Raw genomic sequence first — 19,934 nt, forward strand, 5'->3', positions numbered from 1 at the left:
CTGTATCTATATTTCTGTTACACAGTATTAGTATCTCTATTCCTCCTTATCTGTAGCTCTAAGTTACTGTATGTGTATTTCTATTACACAGTATTAGTAGCTCTATTCCTCTGTATCTGTAGCTCTAAGTTACTGTATCTATATTTCTATTACACAGTATTAGTAGCTCTATTCCTCCATATCTGTAGCTCTAAGTTACTGTATCTGTATTTCTATTACACAGTATTAGTAGCTCTATTCCTCTGTATCTGTAGCTCTAAGTTACTGTATCTATATTTCTATTACATAGTATTAGTATCTCTATTCCTCTGTATCTGTAGCTCTAAGTTACTGTATCTGTATTTCTATTACACAGTATTAGTAGCTCTATTCCTCTGTATCTGTAGCTCTAAGTTACTGTATCTATATTTCTATTACACAGTATTAGTATCTCTATTCCTCTGTATCTGTAGCTCTAAGTTACTGTATCTGTATTTCTATTACACAGTATTAGTAGCTCTATTCCTCCGTATCTGTAGCTCTAAGTTACTGTATCTGTATTTCTATTCCACGGTATTAGTAGCTCTATTCCTCTGTATCTGTAGCTCTAAGTTACTGTATCTATATTTCTATTACACAGTATTAGTAGCTCTATTCCTCCGTATCTGTAGCTGTAAGTTACTGTATCTATATTTCTATTACACAGTATTAGTAGCTCTATTCCTCTCTATCTGTAGCTCTATGTTACTGTATCTATATTTCTATTCCATAGTATTAGTAGCTCTATTCCTCTGTAACTGTAGCTCTAAGTTACTGTATCTATATTTCTATTCCACAGTATTAGTATCTCTATTCCTCCGTATCTGTAGCTCTAAGTTACTGTATCTGTATTTCTATTCCATAGTATTAGTATGTCTATTCCTCCGTATCTGTAGCTCTAAGTTACTGTATCTATATTTCTATTCCATAGTATAAGTAGCTCTATTCCTCCTTATCTGTAGCTCTAAGTTACTGTATCTATATTTCTATTCCATAGTATTAGTAGCTCTATTCCTCCTTATCTGTAGCTCTAAGTTACTGTATCTATATTTCTATTACACAGTATTAGTAGCTCTATTCCTCCTTATCTGTAGATCTAAGTTACTTTATCTATATTTCTATTACACAGTATTAGTAGCTCTATTCCTCTGTATCTGTAGCTCTAAGTTACTGTAACTATATTTCTATTACACAGTATTAGTAGCTCTATTCCTCTGTATCTGTAGCTCTAAGTTACTGTATCTGTATTTCTATTACACAGTATTAGTAGCTCTATTCCTCTGTATCTGTAGCTCTAAGTTACTGTATCTATATTTCTATTACACAGTATTAGTAGCTCTATTCCTCCTTATCTGTAGCTCTAAGTTACTGTATCTGTAGTTCTATTACACAGTATTAGTAGCTCTATTCCTCCGTATCTGTAGCTCTAAGTTACTGTATCTATATTTCTATTACACAGTATTAGTAGCTCTATTCCTCCTTATCTGTAGCTCTAAGTTACTGTATCTATATTCCTATTACACAGTATTAGTAGCTCTATTCCTCCTTATCTGTAGATCTAAGTTACTTTATCTATATTTCTATTACACAGTATTAGTAGCTCTATTCCTCCGTATCTGTAGCTCTAAGTTACTGTATCTATATTTCTATTCCATAGTATTAGTAGCTCTATTCCTCCTTATCTGTAGCTCTATGTTACTGTATCTATATTTCTATTCCACAGTATTAGTAGCTCTATTCCTCTGTATCTGTACCTCTAAGTTACTGTATCTATATTTCTATTCCACAGTATTAGTAGCTCTATTCCTCTCTATCTGTAGCTCTATGTTACTGTATCTATATTTCTATTCCACAGTATTAGTAGCTCTATTCCTCTGTATCTGTAGCTCTAAGTTACTGTATCTATATTTCTATTCCACAGTATTAGTAGCTCTATTCCTCTCTATCTGTAGCTCTATGTTACTGTATCTATATTTCTATTCCACAGTATTAGTAGCTCTATTCCTCTGTATCTGTAGCTCTAAGTTACTGTATCTGTATTTCTATTCCACAGTATTAGTAGCTCTATTCCTCCTTATCTGTAGCTCTAAGTTACTGTATCTATATTTCTATTCCATAGTATTAGTAGCTCTATTCCTCCATATCTGTAGCTCTATGTTACTGTATCTATATTTCTATTCCACAGTATTAGTAGCTCTATTCCTCTGTATCTGTAGCTCTAAGTTACTGTATCTGTATTTCTATTCCACAGTATTAGTAGCTCTATTCCTCCATATCTGTAGCTCTAAGTTACTGTATCTATATTTCTATTCCATAGTATTAGTATCTCTATTCCTCTGTATCTGTAGCTCTAAGTTACTGTATCTGTATTTCTATTACACAGTATTAGTAGCTCTATTCCTCTGTATCTGTAGCTCTAAGTTACTGTATCTATATTTCTATTCCACAGTATTAGTAGCTCTATTCCTCTGTATCTGTAGCTCTAAGTTACTGTATCTGTATTTCTATTCCACAGTATTAGTAGCTCTATTCCTCCATATCTGTAGCTCTAAGTTACTGTATCTGTATTTCTATTCCACAGTATTAGTAGCTCTATTCCTCTGTATCTGTAGCTCTAAGTTACTGTATCTATATTTCTATTCCACAGTATTAGTAGCTCTATTCCTCTGTATCTGTAGCTCTAAGTTACTGTATCTGTATTTCTATTCCACAGTATTAGTAGCTCTATTCCTCCATATCTGTAGCTCTAAGTTACTGTATCTGTATTTCTATTCCACAGTATTAGTAGCTCTATTCCTCCTTATCTGTAGCTCTATGTTACTGTATCTATATTTCTATTCCACAGTATTAGTAGCTCTATTCCTCTGTATCTGTAGCTCTAAGTTACTGTATCTATATTTCTATTCCACAGTATTAGTAGCTCTATTCCTCCTTATCTGTAGCTCTAAGTTACTGTATCTATATTTCTATTACACGGTATTAGTAGCTCTATTCCTCTGTATCTGTAGATCTAAGTTACTGTATCTATATTTCTATTCCATAGTATTAGTAGCTCTATTCCTCCATATCTGTAGATCTAAGTTACTGTATCTATATTTCTATTCCATAGTATTAGTAGCTCTATTCCTCCGTATCTGTAGCTCTAAGTTACTGTATCTATATTTCTATTCCACAGTATTAGTAGCTCTATTCCTCTCTATCTGTAGCTCTATGTTACTGTATCTATATTTCTATTCCATAGTATTAGTAGCTCTATTCCTCTGTAACTGTAGCTCTAAGTTACTGTATCTGTATTTCTATTCCACAGTATTAGTAGCTCTATTCCTCCGTATCTGTAGCTCTAAGTTACTGTATCTGTATTTCTATTACACAGTATTAGTAACTCTATTCCTCCATATCTGTAGCTCTATGTTACTGTATCTGTATTTCTATTCCACAGTATTAGTAGCTCTATTCCTCTGTAGTTCTAAGTTACTCTATCTGTAAAGCTGGGTACACACTATACGATGTAACAAACGATGCGACGGTCGTTCCAATTTCACTAAATCCCTGAACACACGATATAGGCCCAGATTTATCAACGAGTGATGTTCTTGTTATCACTCGGTACTAAACTTAAGTGGTGCTCCGACCAATCAGCTCCTGTCAGGCACACTGTGCAATCTTCCGAACGACGGCACGATACACCCTGAGGAAAGCTACACATCCAAAATACATTGGTGGGAGATAGGAGGCCTGCTACCCGGCTGGGAACGATCCCTTCATGCTTATACTTTCCTTAAGGCCCTACCTAGTGGGGATTTATGCTTTTATTGTTGATACAATGTATCACTCTTTTACACTATGGGGAGCTTTCTTTTATGATTTCTTGGAGGTTTCTGCCATATGATTTCCATTGTGGAAGGTGCAAATGGGAACTTGGATAAAGAGATTTACTATTTGTCACTCGCATTAATATACCCCCTGAGAAGGTGTTTTCTAAGTGAAGGAGATCAAAGAAACCTTTCAAGGTCTTTTAATCACCTGGTCAAGGTGAGCTCGCTAATGACTAAGAGGGACACAATTAGAAGTTACATTAAGCTTTACTATTGTGGACTTTTTCTCTTCTCGCATATACTGCATATAAGGAGTCTACATTCAAGAACAGAGCTTGGTGTCTTCCCCATCTTCTGGCTGTATTCTGTGTTGGATGGCTGGTGATTCTAGGGCTGGACCTATATCACGTTGTCAGTGCTTATAAGCCATGGTATCTATAGTTATACACCACGGGATCTATAGTTATACGCCACAGGATCTGTAGTTATACACCATGGTATCTACAGTTATACGCCACGGGATCTGTAGTTATACACCATGGTATCTATAGTTATACGCCACGGGATCTGTAGTTATACGCCACGGGATCTATAGTTATACGCCACGGGATCTGTAGTTATACGCCACGGGATCTGTAGTTATATGCCACGGTATCTATAGTTATACGCCACGGTATCTATAGTTATACGCCACGGTATCTATAGTTATATGCCACGAAATCTGTAGTTATATGCCACGGGATCTGTAATTATACGCCACGGGATCTGTAGTTATACGCCACGGGATATATAGTTATACGCCACGAGATCTGTAGTTATAAACCCTGGGATCTGTAGTTATACGCCACGGTATCTATAGTTATATGCCACAAGATCTGTTGTTATACGCCACGGGATCTGTAATTATACGCCATGAGATATGTAGTTATAAACCACGGGATCTGTAGTTATACACCACGGGATCTGTAGTTATAAACCACAGGATCTGTAGTTATACACCACGGGATCTTTAGTTATACACCACGGGATCTGTAGTTATACACCACAGGATCTGTAGTTATATGCCACGGGATCTGTAGAAGATCTGGAGAAGGTTGGATCTGAATAAAGTGTCAGGATAACAGAACACGGCCGTCACATCTTGTGCTTGTGTCCCAAACGCTCCTCTCACACATAGGACAGTCACATCTCCGTCTCATCTACTCACAGGCCTCGTGGCAAGTAGCCTCAGTGTGACATCATCATGTGACACGTTCTCTTATGGCTGTGGCCATAGCAATGTTCTTCTTCTAGTCCCCGACACAATCACAATTCCCCGGCTTCTCCTCCATCTCCGTGATCACCGCCATTGTGCTCTTCTCTGAATTACCCTACTGTATTGTGGCGCGCCTGCATAGCCAGCCATGAAAGGCATATTGCATATTTAAATCCAGATTATTGAAACGTCCAAATGAATGTGGCTTTTCCTCTCTCTCTCTCTGGAGGAACTGAATATGTTTTGTTTCCTTTTGTGCCATTTTCTGAGGCACAAAAGAAATGAGAGGAACGTAATGATATGCTAACCGCACACAAAGGCTTTCAATTTCCGCTCATTCTCTTGGTTCAGCGGAGCCACCATAGAGCGTGGTGAGACCCAAAGCATTGTGGGAAGGCCGAGGCACAGGCGCAGCTCCGGCTGCATTTGTAGAAGGGTCGCGGCTGCAGACTGAATCTTTAATGATCTGTTTGTGGAGGCCGCAGGGATTATGGAGCCGGCTGCTGGGAGGAGATACACATAAGTAAATGTTTCTGCAAAATCTCTTTGCCAGTTAAGCAATGAAACAGCCGGAGTGAGAGAAGCCACAGGAAGATAGGACGCTCCGTCTCCTCCCCGGTCACATGAAAGGCACATGTACCATAAGGAGAGTGGTAATCTATGTCACCTGCAGCCTGCGATTAGCCAGTAATGTCACCAGTGAGAGGGACCCTGGAGCATGTACATATTATATGCACATTAGATAGAGCCCTCACAGTGCATTTGGTGTTGGTCACGGTACTCCCCAGTCTAGCACAATCTATTGCCCTGACCTGGAAGGTGGAATAATGTGGCCTGCAGCATGGCTAAAGCATGATGTACATAACATTATACAATCAGTAATGTCCTGAGCATTTGCTCCCTGTTAGAATGAAATGAGGCTATTCCTATTTAATGGGGGAATTTTCTGAAAATACAATTTGCAATCTGTCGTACAGATGCGTTCTGCTCCATCTTTGCGGCATACACAGCAAATTGCGTTCGCACCCGCGCTACCACAGGAATGCACGGTGGGATAGCAGCGCGTGCCATAGCGTATCCTGCTGCGGGTAATCGCATGGCGCGATGCGTGCGCACGTTTGTAGCGCGATCGGCAAAGATGTAGCAGGACACATCTGTATTACATATACCTGAACCCCTCGCTGTATTGAGCTGGATTATATACAGTGCTTGCTATGACCTTTCTGATTTGGTCTCCGTGCTAAAGTACCTAATAGTGCGTACACACTAGACGATTTTTTGAACGATACGCCCAATTCTGATGCATCGGAGCGACATATTGTTCAAATCGTCTACTGTGTATGCACTATGTCGTCCGGCGCGCGCTCCCGTGAGGTCGTCAGCCACAGCAACAGGTCTGCCCTACATGCAGGCCAACCTGACGATGTGGCTGACGACCGGGGCGGACATATCAGGTAGTCGGACACTGCATTGTGTAGTGTGCACCGGGCTGGCCACCCGATATGTCGGCCCGTCGGTGGGGGGTCGCCTGTCGCCTCACTGGGTACACACATCGCTTGGCGTGTACCCAGCTTAACAGTCACAGAAGCATTATGATATGTGCATCTATCACACAAGGCACCTGTATTTTTTGTTTTTTTTTACATTCTATATTTTTGTAAAACATTTTTCAATATACAGTAATATACAAAATCAGGGGCGTATTAACGCTTAAGGGGGCCCTTGAGCATTGGATTCCCCTCCCCCCATGCAGCTCCCACCCCTTATAGTCTCTAGCAAGTGGGTATCCAATGCTATACAGCGCCATCTTCCCTGGGAAGACCATGCCGCATAGGGGTGGGGACCCACTTTCCAGCAACAGTTAGGCAAGCTGTCAGTGCAAGCCAGGGTGTGCTGTGTGTGGCCCCCTGTGTCCCAGGGGCCTATGTGCACCTCATACCCTGCACCCTATGTACAATATATAGTAACAACCCCAAGTAGTTCCTGGATTCTCTCGTTCAGCACGGAATGGGATCCTCACACCAGGTACATTCTGGTCCTTGAGTTCATACATTAGTAAGTGTGTTACTTGTATAATGTACTGTGTTACGTGTTACTGTAGACTCCCACCTATAAAAAAGTATATGCTCTGGGGGTCATTCAGACCCGCTCGCAAGCGGGTCGATGTTCCCTCACTGCGCATGCGCACGACGGAGGGAGCTCCATCGTGCGCATGCGCGAGACCCGGCGAGCGACGGGCTCTCCATCGCTCCGGGTCTCGCACCAAAGGGGGCGTGCTGTCGATGTTGATTGACAGCACGCCCCCTTTGGTAAGCGTGCCTGCCAGAAGGAGGCATTCCCATGGGAACGCCTACCGTCTGAAGCCAGCCCCACTGACATCACTGGTGATGTCAGTGGGAGTGATTTTGGCTCTGATAAAGCCAAAATCACTCCAGGGCTTGCGGCAGCGAGACCCTACCGCAGGGTCTCCGTCGCAAGTCCATCACCGTGGACGCTCGCATATGCTGTGGGTGGTCACCCACAGCTATGCGAGCGGTCAGGAGGCCGCTCCATTTTCATGGAGGAGGGCACTGATTCAGAGCGAGCGCTCTGGTCAGAGCGTTTGGCTCTGAATCAGGCCCTCTGTGCGCCCTGTGGATATATCTAGAGCTCGCAGTGTTTTGTTGGATCTATCCAGGTAATAGCTTATACATGCACATATCACATATACATATAGCACAGGCACCATGGGTCACTTTGCGGCCGAGCTGATACCCTGCTAAAGCTCAACACGTGAATCTTTAAGGGCAAAGTTGAGTTTTTATGTTTTAATATGGAAAACATTTACTCAACGCTAAGAAAAAGTGACAACAAATGACATACAAAGAATATAAATTGCATAAGATGCTTTAAAATAAAGACACTCACTCACTTACACATTACTATAGATTACTGGGGTCTATGGCTGGGAAACGCCCCGAAAGGTATGAAAAGCTCAGTATGAGGGACTGGCGCCCTCTCAGCATGTGGCCACGTCTGTAATTACTAGTCAGTTTAGTGTAAATGCAAATTAGTCCTAGCTGGCTTCTTAATGCCTGAAAATCTTAGAAGGGCTATGGCACAAGCCGAAGTGTACTATATATCCTGTACAGTCTTCCACAAACCAAGACCAAATCCGTAGATAAATACATATAATAGTTTACCAAAACGAGTATCCTATAACAATTACATATGCAGGGATGTGGGACTCCTAAGGGGGGAGGGGAGTACCCGGTCACGGACATTAGCGGGTTATGACAGTCTCCAGAAACCCACAATGAAATGTTCACAGGTCCAAGTTTAATATGACCTATGAGTTTTCATAACCCTTAAAAAAGGTTCTAGGTATAAACAACTAATCATACATTTTGCCATTATCTATGACCATCACTGCCAGTCAGAATGGAGTACATACATCTATCAGTCTTTCCGTCCCACAATATCTGGACACACCACAAACAAACGTTTAACGCGATCACAGATCCACCTGCAGATCCCTCTGGTGGTTGCAGAAAAGATCCAGTTACCAGCAGCTCAATATGTTTCCATAACTCAGAGTACCCACAATCTCAGTACAGATGTGCCCACATACTCCATGCCCTACAAGTCGCGCCAACAAATAACGCGGGAGCTCCGTGTGCCTAGGTAGCGCCGAGGGTCTTTCGTGTGACTTTTTACCTTCAAATTTGTCTTATTCACTCAGTGATGCGAATAGCACAAGCAGCTTCTGCTGAGTAAAATGATATGCAGCATGCCTATGTTCTGTGAGTGAGTGCCGGTGTATCTGCATGTGATACGCTACGTTACAGTGTCAGCGGCTGTAACACTGTAACGTAGCGTTTTACATGCAGATACACCCGCAGTCACACACACAGAACACAGGCATGCCGCATACACTGTAACGTAGCGTTTCACATACAGATACACCGGCAGTCACACACAGAACACAGGCATGCTGCATACACTGTAACGTAGCGTTTCGCATGCAGATACACCCGCAGTCACACACACAGAACATAGGCATGCTGCATACACTGTAACGTAGCGTTTTACATGCAGATACACCCGCAGTCACACACACAGAACATAGGCATGCTGCATACACTGTAACGTAGCGTTTCACATACAGATACACCAGCAGTCACACACAGAACATAGGCATGCTGCATACACTGTAACGTAGCGTTTCGCATGCAGATACACCCACAGTCACACACACAGAACATAGGCATGCTGCATACACTGTAACGTAGCGTTTTACATGCAGGTACACCCGCAGTCACACACACAGAACATAGGCATGCTGCATACACTGTAACGTAGCGTTTTACATGCAGATACACCCGCAGTCACACACACAGAACATAGGCATGCTGCATACACTGTAACGTAGCGTTTCACATACAGATACACCAGCAGTCACACACAGAACATAGGCATGCTGCATACACTGTAACGTAGCGTTTCACATGCAGATACACCCACAGTCACACACACAGAACATAGGCATGCTGCATACACTGTAACGTAGCGTTTTACATGAGGTACACCCGCAGTCACACACACAGAACATAGGCATGCTGCATACACTGTAACGTAGCGTTTTACATGCAGATACACCCGCAGTCACACACACAGAACATAGGCATGCTGCATACACTGTAACGTAGCGTTTCACATACAGATACACCAGCAGTCACACACAGAACATAGGCATGCTGCATACACTGTAACGTAGCGTTTTACATGCAGATACACCCACAGTCACACACACAGAACATAGGCATGCTGCATACACTGTAATGTAGCGTTTTACATGCAGGTACACCCGCAGTCACACACACAGAACATAGGCATGCTGCATACACTGTAACGTAGCGTTTTACATACAGATACACCAGCAGTCACACACAGAACATAGGCATGCTGCATACACTGTAACGTAGCGTTTCACATACAGATACACCAGCAGTCACACACAGAACATAGGCATGCCGCATATCATTTTACTCAGCAGAAGCTGCTTGTACTAGCTATTCACATCACTGTGTAAATAAGACACATTTGAAAGTAAAAAGTTGCACAAAAAGACACTTGGCGCTATCGAGTCACGGCACGGCATGGCGCGATTAGAAGGGCTGTTTAACGCGCAAGTAGGCTAGATGTACAGTATGAGGACACATAATGACGACACAGAGCTGTACACAATATGCGTGCATCATCCCTTCCAGCCCAAGAGGCAGAGCTGTTGTAGAAAGAGGCGATCTGACACAGGCACAGGTCGGGAAAGGCCATACAGACCTGTATGTAATCATATATAGGACTGTGAGGCCGCGTCTATTTAGCACGAGCAATAATGCGCTGATGACGATGACAAGTGGTAATCAGGCATATATGCTACCCGTGCAAGGTGCGAAAGTCAAAATCGCATGCATGCCAAAGGGCAGTGGTGGTCATGTACACATGCTGACCTCAACACGCATGTTAATGCTACCGACACACTTCTCTAGGAGCATGGGACCACAAGTCACAGCAATACTCAGAAACCTAATTTTGGCCGCAGTTTGGTATCCATGCGCAGTTTTAGACAACACAAATAGTGACACCCCGGAGTCTCAGAGTTTTTCCGTAGAAATCCATATTGACTGTAAACTGCTGGCTAATGCGAGATAGAGAGCAAGAAAGGCGAGTGCTCGGACACATGGCAGCTCCCACAGCATAGCACTGATATAGCCAATGTGTAATCTGCCCTAAAAGCGTCTCTGTACGGCAAGTTTCCATGCGCTTACCTTGGAATATGTCGCCCCGTTCAGGACCTCTCCGTTTCTCATCCAGACAATGGTCGCTGCTGGCTTCGCGTTGTCTGCATGACAGGATAAATTCAGGGGGTCTCCAGCGCGGAGGTTTATTATAGGACCACCAATAATTACCGGATCATCCGGTGGAACTGTGGGTAAAACACAGAGGAGACATCTCATGTAATTACTGAACTTTCTCCTGCACGAGGCTCTATCATTAGACGGTGGAAACAAATCTCATCGCTGCCTAGTAAGAGATCCTGGATAAATACGCATGCAGACTCCTCATGCCGTACGGTGACGACCGTGAACACTCAGCAACTGAGTCCTGCAGGAAAACAGCTGGTAGTCCAGTCGCCCTTACTGGCGGATGTGTCAGTATGAGATACTCTGCAGCATATATTATATATGCGATACAATATGAGATACTCTGCAGCATATATTATATATGCGATACAATATGAGATACTCTGCAGCATATATTATATATGCGATACAATATGAGATACTCTGCAGCATATATTAAATATGCGATACAATATGAGATACTCTGCAGCATATATTATATATGCGATACAATATGAGAAACTCTGCAGCATATATTATGTGTACAGTATTTCAAGGGTTGCTTGCCACAACCATCTGCAGATCTCCACATGGCAACTAACAACCTAAACACAAACCTGAAAACTTTTGTTTTATAAAACTTTTTTATTTTTGCTTTTTGTTACATTTTGATGATGGGTATCGCGTGAAAATGGCCCAATTTCTACATGGGAGCGTTGGGCGGTGTGAAAAAGGCCCATGCACCTACATTTGTTACAAATCCCCCCGTCCATGGCTCCATACATTGTACATTATTGCCTGTAATTAATGCCAGCGATAGCAGATTCAGTGCTAGTATGGATGGATAAAAATGATACAAAGTACAGTATTCTTAATGTTTTAAAACTTTCAATTAAAGTGTGATGTTTGCTTGTACATAAAATGCTTTAAGTATAATTTTGTTACGATTATGCCGCTGTGCAACTCGCATTTCATTATTAATTGTGCGCATTTATAAAAATAAAATGATTACATATTGTGCGGATTGTTTTAATTTAGAAGTATTTCAATAAAGAATGCATCGCTCTTACAAAGTCAAACTAATAACATACTTAAATGTTATGTTCATAACGACATTTATTGCTGTGTTCTGGCATAATTGAATTTTTGATTAAAATGATATAGCTTTCACCACACTCTCTGTGCTTTTCAATCTTTACGTTTTAATAACCCGCCCAACAGAAGAGTGAAATGGACCAGAAAGAGTGCAGGACATTTTACCCAGAACAAAGGGTTTATGTCGATATTACCTAAGCCGATGCAGGTTATACATCCAGTTATATCATATTTTTCCCACCAGTCATGTGATATATGTCGGCAGGGGAAGCTACCTACAGTCAGGGCCAGGAATAGATTTCATTCCTTGTACCTCATTTGTAGCACATAGCGATTAAAGGCTATGCAGTCAGCTGCCTCCTCATTGGCTGAGGAGGACCTGTGACATCACAGCGTCACAAGAGGCTTCCTCCAGCAGAGGGCAATGTCAGCGGAGCAGGGAGGAGAGACTCCTATCCAGCAATATAATATAATCTAATCTAATCTATGTTATATTATATCCAGCACTGCCTACTAGAGCCATGTGAACTATAATCTAATCTATGTTATATTATATCCAGTTTACCCTGACTCATTTAGTGTAGACAGAGAGGTGATTTAAAAAAATAAAAAATAAAATGAGGTCTCATGACATTAACAAATCTAATAATAATTTATAATAATAATACTACCACCACCATCAACAGGACTTTCAATTCATGTCAAGGTGTATTATTATATAGTAGAGAATGTTAATTACAAAGTAAAGTACAGGAATGTGGATAGTTACTGAGTACACGCCATCACGGGATGCAGTCAGGAAGCCGATGGTCGGAATGCCGACGCCGGCTTCCCGACTGTCTAATCCCGGCAGGGGTCTAATGACAGGCGTTGAGATCACGACGCCTGTCATTTTACCGGGGGGGACTTAGGGTCAGGCACCCCCCGGGAGGGTTGGGGTACGGGAAGGGGGTTAGGATTAGGCACTTACAGGGGGGTTAGGGTTAGGCACACCTAAGGGAGGATTAGGGGGGGTTTAGGTTAGTAAATAGAGAAAATACTTACTTGTCGGGATCTACACTGCCAGTGTTCTACCGGTGCTATTTCATACCGATCCCGTTATCACCCCTGTGCTGAACCAATTTTTCTACATGTGCACCAGTCACATTCCAGGATCAGTCATTTTTATTTGAAGCAGAACCCGCACATAATTATTCCAGATTTTGTTTTCAGAAGACTTTGAATTTTTTGAAAGTACCACTAAAGTTTTCATAGATGTACTGCTTTATGGAAATACCTTTAGTATCTTTGGGGCCTATTTCTCATTAAATATTTGCTGGATATTCCTGGAAAACAACCATTTTCAAGGGCTACCTGCTAATATTAGACGTGCTATGGAGGGATTGCAGCAGGGATCTCCTATATCTGCCGCAGTCCCTCCATTTTGTCTGCACATGCAGCTCCCGTAGGTTTTTATGGGGGCTTCTGACTTTACCAAGCTTCACATTCCAGAGCTCGGCCCCGATCTCCAGATGGCGTTATCCTATAGCAGCCTATGGGGTGCATTACCCTATCACACTGCTCCCAGCTCTGCGCCAGGACGGGCTCTTATCGGAGCCCGTCTCCTGGCAAGAGAAACTTAATTAGTGTGAAAATATTGATTTTCATGTTGAAAATTACACAAAAATATTGATCACATCCGCATTAAAAATGAGGATTGTTATAAATATGCCCCTTTATGTGACATCAGGGTAAGCCATCTGGGTGTCTACAGAAATGAATGTGCTATAGAAATGAATGTCCTACAGAGATGAATGTGCTACAGAAATGAATGTGCTACAGAAATGAATGTCCTACAGAAATGAATGCCCTACAGAGATGAATGTGCTACAGAAATGAATGTGCTACAGAAATGAATGTGCTACAGAGATGAATGTGCTACAGAAATGAATGTGCTACAGAGATGAATGTCCTACAGAAATGAATGTGTTATACAAATGAATGTGCTATACAAATGAATGTCCTACAGAGATGAATGTGCTACAGAGATGAATGTCCTACAGAGATGAATGTCCTACAGAGATGAGTGTGCTACAGAGATGAGATGAATGTGCTACAGAAATGAATGTGCTACAGAGATGAGTGTGCTACAGAGATGAGTGTGCTACAGAGATGAGTGTGCTACAGAGATGAGTGTGCTACAGAGATAAGTGTCCTACAGAGATGAGTGTGCTACAGAGATGAGTGTGCTACAGAGATGAATGTCCTACAGAGATGAATGTCCTACAGAGATGAGTGTGCTACAGAGATGAGTGTGCTACAGAGATAAGTGTCCTACAGAGATGAGTGTGCTACAGAGATGAGTGTGCTACAGAGATGAGTGTGCTACAGAGATAAGTGTCCTACAGAGATGAGTGTGCTACAGAGATGAGTGTGCTACAGAGATGAGTGTGCTACAGAGATGAGTGTGCTACAGAGATGAATGTGCTACAGAAATGAGTGTGCTACAGAGATGAGTGTGCTACAGAGATGAGTGTGCTACAGAGATGAATGTGCTACAGAAATGAATGTGCTACAGAGATGAGTGTGCTACAGAGATGAGTGTGCTACAGAGATGAGTGTGCTACAGAGATAAGTGTCCTACAGAGATGAGTGTGCTACAGAGATGAGTGTGCTACAGAGATGAATGTCCTACAGAGATGAATGTGCTACAGAGATGAGTGTGCTACAGAGATGAATGTGCTACAGAAATGAATGTGCTACAGAGATGAGTGTGCTACAGAGATGAGTGTGCTACAGAGATGAGTGTTCTATAGAAGTGAATGTGCTACAGAAATGAATGTGCTACAGAAATGAATGTGCTATAGAAATGAATGTCCTACTGAAATGAATGTGCTACAGAAATGAATGTCCTACAGAAGTGAATGTGCTACAGAAATGAATGTGCTACAGAAATGAATGTGCTATAGAAATGAATGTCCTACTGAAATGAATGTGCTACAGAAATGAATGTCCTACAGAAGTGAATGTGCTATAGAAATGAATGTGCTATAGAAATGAATGTGCTACAGAAATGAATGTGCTACAGAAATGAATGTCCTACAGAAGTGAATGTGCTATAGAAATGAATGTGCTATAGAAATGAATGTGCTACAGAGATGAATGGAAATTCCGCTGACCTGTAGGGGTCTGGACTAAATACAAATACAGGTGAACACTACATATACAGTACACTTCATGTGATCCAAATAACAAACACATTTGTTTTAATATTTTCTTTACATTAGCAATACCTCCGTATTGTCCCAAACTGTCCCTCCTCCCTGATTGGGATACTCTAGCTTCTCCCTGATCGGGCATGAGGCCGGCTGATATTATCATCCAGCAAAGCAGCAGAGAACAGCTGCAGGCAGTCACAGGATGCCTTTAGGGGAGGATAGCAGTACAAGGACAAAAGCGCTCCTGTTATCCCTGACCATGCCCCCCCCCCCCCCTTGTGTGCCAACAGGTTGTCCCGATAGTCCCCTGTAAAAAGTTGGGTTGTTGGCATAAAGGCAACACCTGTAATTAGCCAGCCTTAGATATTCCAAGTCACAGACACATAAAAGCTTCTCCGTAGTCACACTTCTCTGTGTATAAACTCATATCAGTCACAGAAGTGGGTAATTCGCTGATAACGGTTCTAACAATATAATGCATATAATGGTTAAGTGAAAAGCGCAGCAACCAGCCAAAGAGATATTAAACATAGTCACAGGAGGCCGCCCACACGCTCTGTAAAGTGACCAAATAACACTTAATTGGGGGCATTTAACTTTGCTAATACACTGCTAATATATTTTATAGTAACTGTATTATATCGTATCATAACAATGACCGGGCTCAGTCTTAAATGAAAGGCTCCATGGATGGAAAACTGGTATCCAATTCATTTTTATAGAATGTGTGTAATATGATGTGTGTAATATAATGTGTGTAATATAATGTGTGTAACAATGTGTGTAATACGATGTGTGTAACATAATGTGTGTAATACAATGTGTGTAACACAATGTGTGTAACATTATGTGTGTAATATGATGTGTGTAATACAATGGGCGGAATTCAATTGTTTTCATCCCCTATCGCGCCCGACGGAGCTATTCTATTCTTGCTCCTGTCGGGCGCGATCAGCTGCCAAGCGCTACATTTCAGCTCGCAGCCCCTGGGGGATGAGAGCTGAAATGTGTGAAAAGTGACATGTTTGGGCGCCCAGCACTTTGGTCGGGTTTAGCTGCTTTATGCGGCTAAACCTGACCTCTATGGGCGCGATCAGCGCGAAGAACGGCAGCAATTGAATGGCGCCCCCGATCTCCTGTCACTTTAGACGGGAGATCCGAACCGCGTAATCAATTGAATTCCACCCAATGTGTGTAACATAATGTGTGTAATACAATGTGTGTAACATAATGTGTGTAATATGATGGGTGTAACATACAGTTTGTGACAAGCAAACCCTTGATATTTAAAATGGTTTAGTTTCTGTTCCCTTGTGTCGCAGATGCCAACTTTAAATGTTCCAAAATAGATGTTGGCAGTTTGCAGCTATATCTCACTTTGCACCACAAAGCAATAAGGCAGCCCCTACTAGTATAAAGACAACTACAGTATAGTGTACGCATGTAGAGAGAGGACTGACTACTGCTGCAGCCTCTCTCCCTAGCCCAGCACACAGCGTGACAGCAGCCTCTCTCCCTAGCCCAGCACACAGCGTGACAGCAGCCTCTCTCCCTAGCCCAGCACAGAGCGTGACAGCAGCCTCTCTCCCTAGCCCAGCACAGAGCGTGACAGCAGCCTCTCTCCCTAGCCCAGCACAGAGCGTGACAGCAGCCTCTCTCCCTAGCCCAGCACACAGTGTGACAGCAGCCTCTCTCACTAGCCCAGCACAGAGCGTGACAGCAGCCTCTCTCCCTAGCCCAGCACACAGCGTGACAGCAGCCTCTCTCCTTAGCCCAGCACAGAGCGTGACAGCAGCCTCTCTCCCTAGCCCAGCACACAGTGTGATAGCAGCCTCTCTCCCTAGCCCAGCACAGAGCGTGACAGCAGTCTCTCTCCCTAGCCCAGCACAGAGCGTGACAGCAGCCTCTCTCCCTAGCCCAGCACAGAGCGTGACAGCAGCCTCTCTCTCACTAGCCCAGCACAGAGCGTGACAGCAGCCTCTCTCCCTAGCCCAGCACAGAGAGTGACAGCAGCCTCTCTCCCTAGCCCAGCACAGAGCGTGACAACAGCCTCTCTCTCACTAGCCCAGCGCAGAGCGTGACAGCAGCCTCTCTCTCACTAGCCCAGCACAGAGCGTGACAGCAGCCTCTCTCCCTAGCCCAGCACAGAGAGTGACAGCAGCCTCTCTCCCTAGCCTAGCGCAGAGCGTGACAGCAGCCTCTCTCCCTAGCCCAGCAGAGCGTGACAGCAGCCTCTCTCCCTAGCCCAGCACAGAGCGTGACAGCAGCCTCTCTCCCTAGCCCAGCACAGAGCGTGACAGCAGCCTCTCTCCCTACCCCAGCACACAGCGTGACAGCAGCCTCTCTCTCCCTAGCCCCGCACAGAGCGTGACAGCAGCCTCTCTCCCTAGCCCAGCACAGAGCGTGACAGCAGCCTCTCTCCCTAGCCCAGCACAGAGCGTGACAGCAGCCTCTCTCTCCCTAGCCCAGCACACAGCATGACAGCAGCCTCTCTCTCCCTAGCCCAGCACAGAGTGTGACAGCAGCCTCTCTCCCCCTAGCCCAGCACAGAGCGTGACAGCAGCCTCTCTCTCCCTAGCCCAGCACAGAGCGTGACAGCAGCCTCTCTCCCTACCCCAGCACACAGCGTGACAGCAGCCTCTCTCTCCCTAGCCCCGCACAGAGCGTGACAGCAGCCTCTCTCCCTAGCCCAGCACAGAGCGTGACAGCAGCCTCTCTCCCTAGCCCAGCACAGAGCGTGACAGCAGCCTCTCTCTCCCTAGCCCAGCACACAGCATGACAGCAGCCTCTCTCTCCCTAGCCCAGCACAGAGTGAGACAGCAGCCTCTCTCCCCCTAGCCCAGCACAGAGCGTGACAGCAGCCTCTCTCTCCCTAGCTCAGCACAGAGTGTGACAGCAGCCTCTCTCTCCCTAGCCCAGCACAGAGTGTGACAGCAGCCTCTCTCCCTAGCCCAGCACAGAGCGTGACAGCAGCCTCTCTCCCTAGCCCAGCACAGAGCGTGACAGCAGCCTCTCTCCCTAGCCCAGCACAGAGTGTGACAGCAGCCTCTCTCCCTAGCCCAGCACAGAGCATGACAGCAGCCTCTCTCCCTAGCCCAGCACAGAGAGTGACAGCAGCCTCTCTCTCACTAGCCCAGCACAGAGCGTGACAGCAGCCTCTCTCCCTAGCCCAGCACAGAGCGTGACAGCAGCCTCTCTCTCACTAGCGCAGCACAGAGTGTGACAACAGCCTCTCTCCCTAGCCCAGCACAGAGCGTGACAGCAGCATGTGTGCTGGGCAAAGCCGTAACTAGACTTTATGGTGCCCTGTGCCAGAAAGAGCATTGGCGCCCCCTTATTTTTCAAATGGGGACAAATCGCACCCGAAAAAGGGGCATGGCCTCATGGGGAAGGGTAAGGAAAAGATGGGGATGCTGGGGATAAAATAAGAGGAAGCTACAAATGAGAATGATTATAAACAGAAAATTGAAAGGCTTGAACAGCGCCCCCTGCCCTTCGGTGCCCTGTGCGGTGGCACTGGTCGCACTACCCTAGTAATGGACCTGGTGCTGGGCTGGGGATAGAGCAGTCCTCTCGGGAAGCAATCGGGAAGCCGACTGCCTAAATACTGGCAGCCGGCTTCCCGACTGTATTATCCCGGCATGGGTGAAATGGCGGGCGTCTAGATGTAGACGCCCGCATTTCCCCGACGCCGGGAGACCGGCGCCCGGCATCACGATCGTAGTGATGCCGGGCGCCGCGAGCGGACAGCCGCGGGGGGGGAGGGTTAGGTTTAGGGCTCCCGGGGGGGACTTAGGGTTAGGCACCCCCCCAGGAGGGTTAGGGTTAGGCTAGGGGGAGGGAGGGTTATGGTTAGGCACCCCTAGGGGGGACTTAGGGTTAGGCACCCCCCCGGGGGATGTAGGTTTAGGCAGCGGGGAAGGGGGTGGTTAGGGTTAGGCACTTGGGGGGGAAGTTAGGGTTAGGCAGCCCTAAGGAGGGTTAGGGGGTTAGGTTAGGTTAGTCTATACTTACCTATCCACAATCGGGATTTCCAGCGCTGTCGGGCTTTCGCTGCTTCTAACTCTGCTCCTGTTGGGCTGCCGCTGACGGGAATCGAACCGCCGGCCATGCGGCCGGCGGTATATCATACCCATTCCGTCCTCTCTCTCCTGGCCTGAAGTATAGCATCGGCGGCGGGTGGGCGGGTGTTTGGGCTTTAGGACCAGGGCCTATGCTGGACCCATCCAACAGGCCCGGGCATATAGTACCCAATCCCCCCCCTCTCGGCAGCCCTGAGAACGGGTCCTGCGCAGGCGCAAACCCCTCAACATCGGAGCTGTACGTTTATCGTCAGGCCTTTAGTACTTTTTACATTTTGTGGCAGCTGTCCCTAATAGACGCCAATATGAAGCAGTATGAAACTCGTGGTGCACAATGACACATGATTACTTATACATATTAGCATCACCTAGATATAATGTATCATTCCCCTACTCCATTACATCCCAACCTTCCTCTGCATTCAGACTTGTAATAAATGTTACTAATGATAGGATGGGCCCTGTTTCATGGCTCATTATGTACTTCCAGCGTAGTATTAGACCTGCAAAACATTAGATAAACTCCGCTGATCCAGCAGTAGGTGGCGTCCGTATTATTGCATCGCAGGGCGCCGTGCGCGCTTCCTGCT

At 44.8% G+C, this 19,934-nt stretch overlaps 1 protein-coding gene across 1 annotated transcript in view; it reads right to left on the reverse strand.

Annotated features, from left to right (window-relative positions):
- The window catches only part of KIRREL3 (kirre like nephrin family adhesion molecule 3), a 457,331-nt gene that overhangs the window by 212,411 nt on the left and 224,986 nt on the right, over positions 1-19,934 (reverse strand). The window contains exon 5 of the mRNA XM_088481884.1: positions 10,896-11,053. Within this exon, the coding sequence (XP_088338010.1) occupies positions 10,896-11,053 (158 nt within the window). The remainder of the gene's footprint in view (positions 1-10,895; positions 11,054-19,934) is intronic.

The sequence above is a fragment of the Taudactylus pleione genome, unplaced genomic scaffold, assembly GCF_031769625.1.
Source record: "Taudactylus pleione unplaced genomic scaffold, aTauple2 ptg000278l, whole genome shotgun sequence".
In the NCBI taxonomy this organism is placed as follows: Eukaryota; Metazoa; Chordata; class Amphibia; order Anura; family Myobatrachidae; genus Taudactylus; species Taudactylus pleione.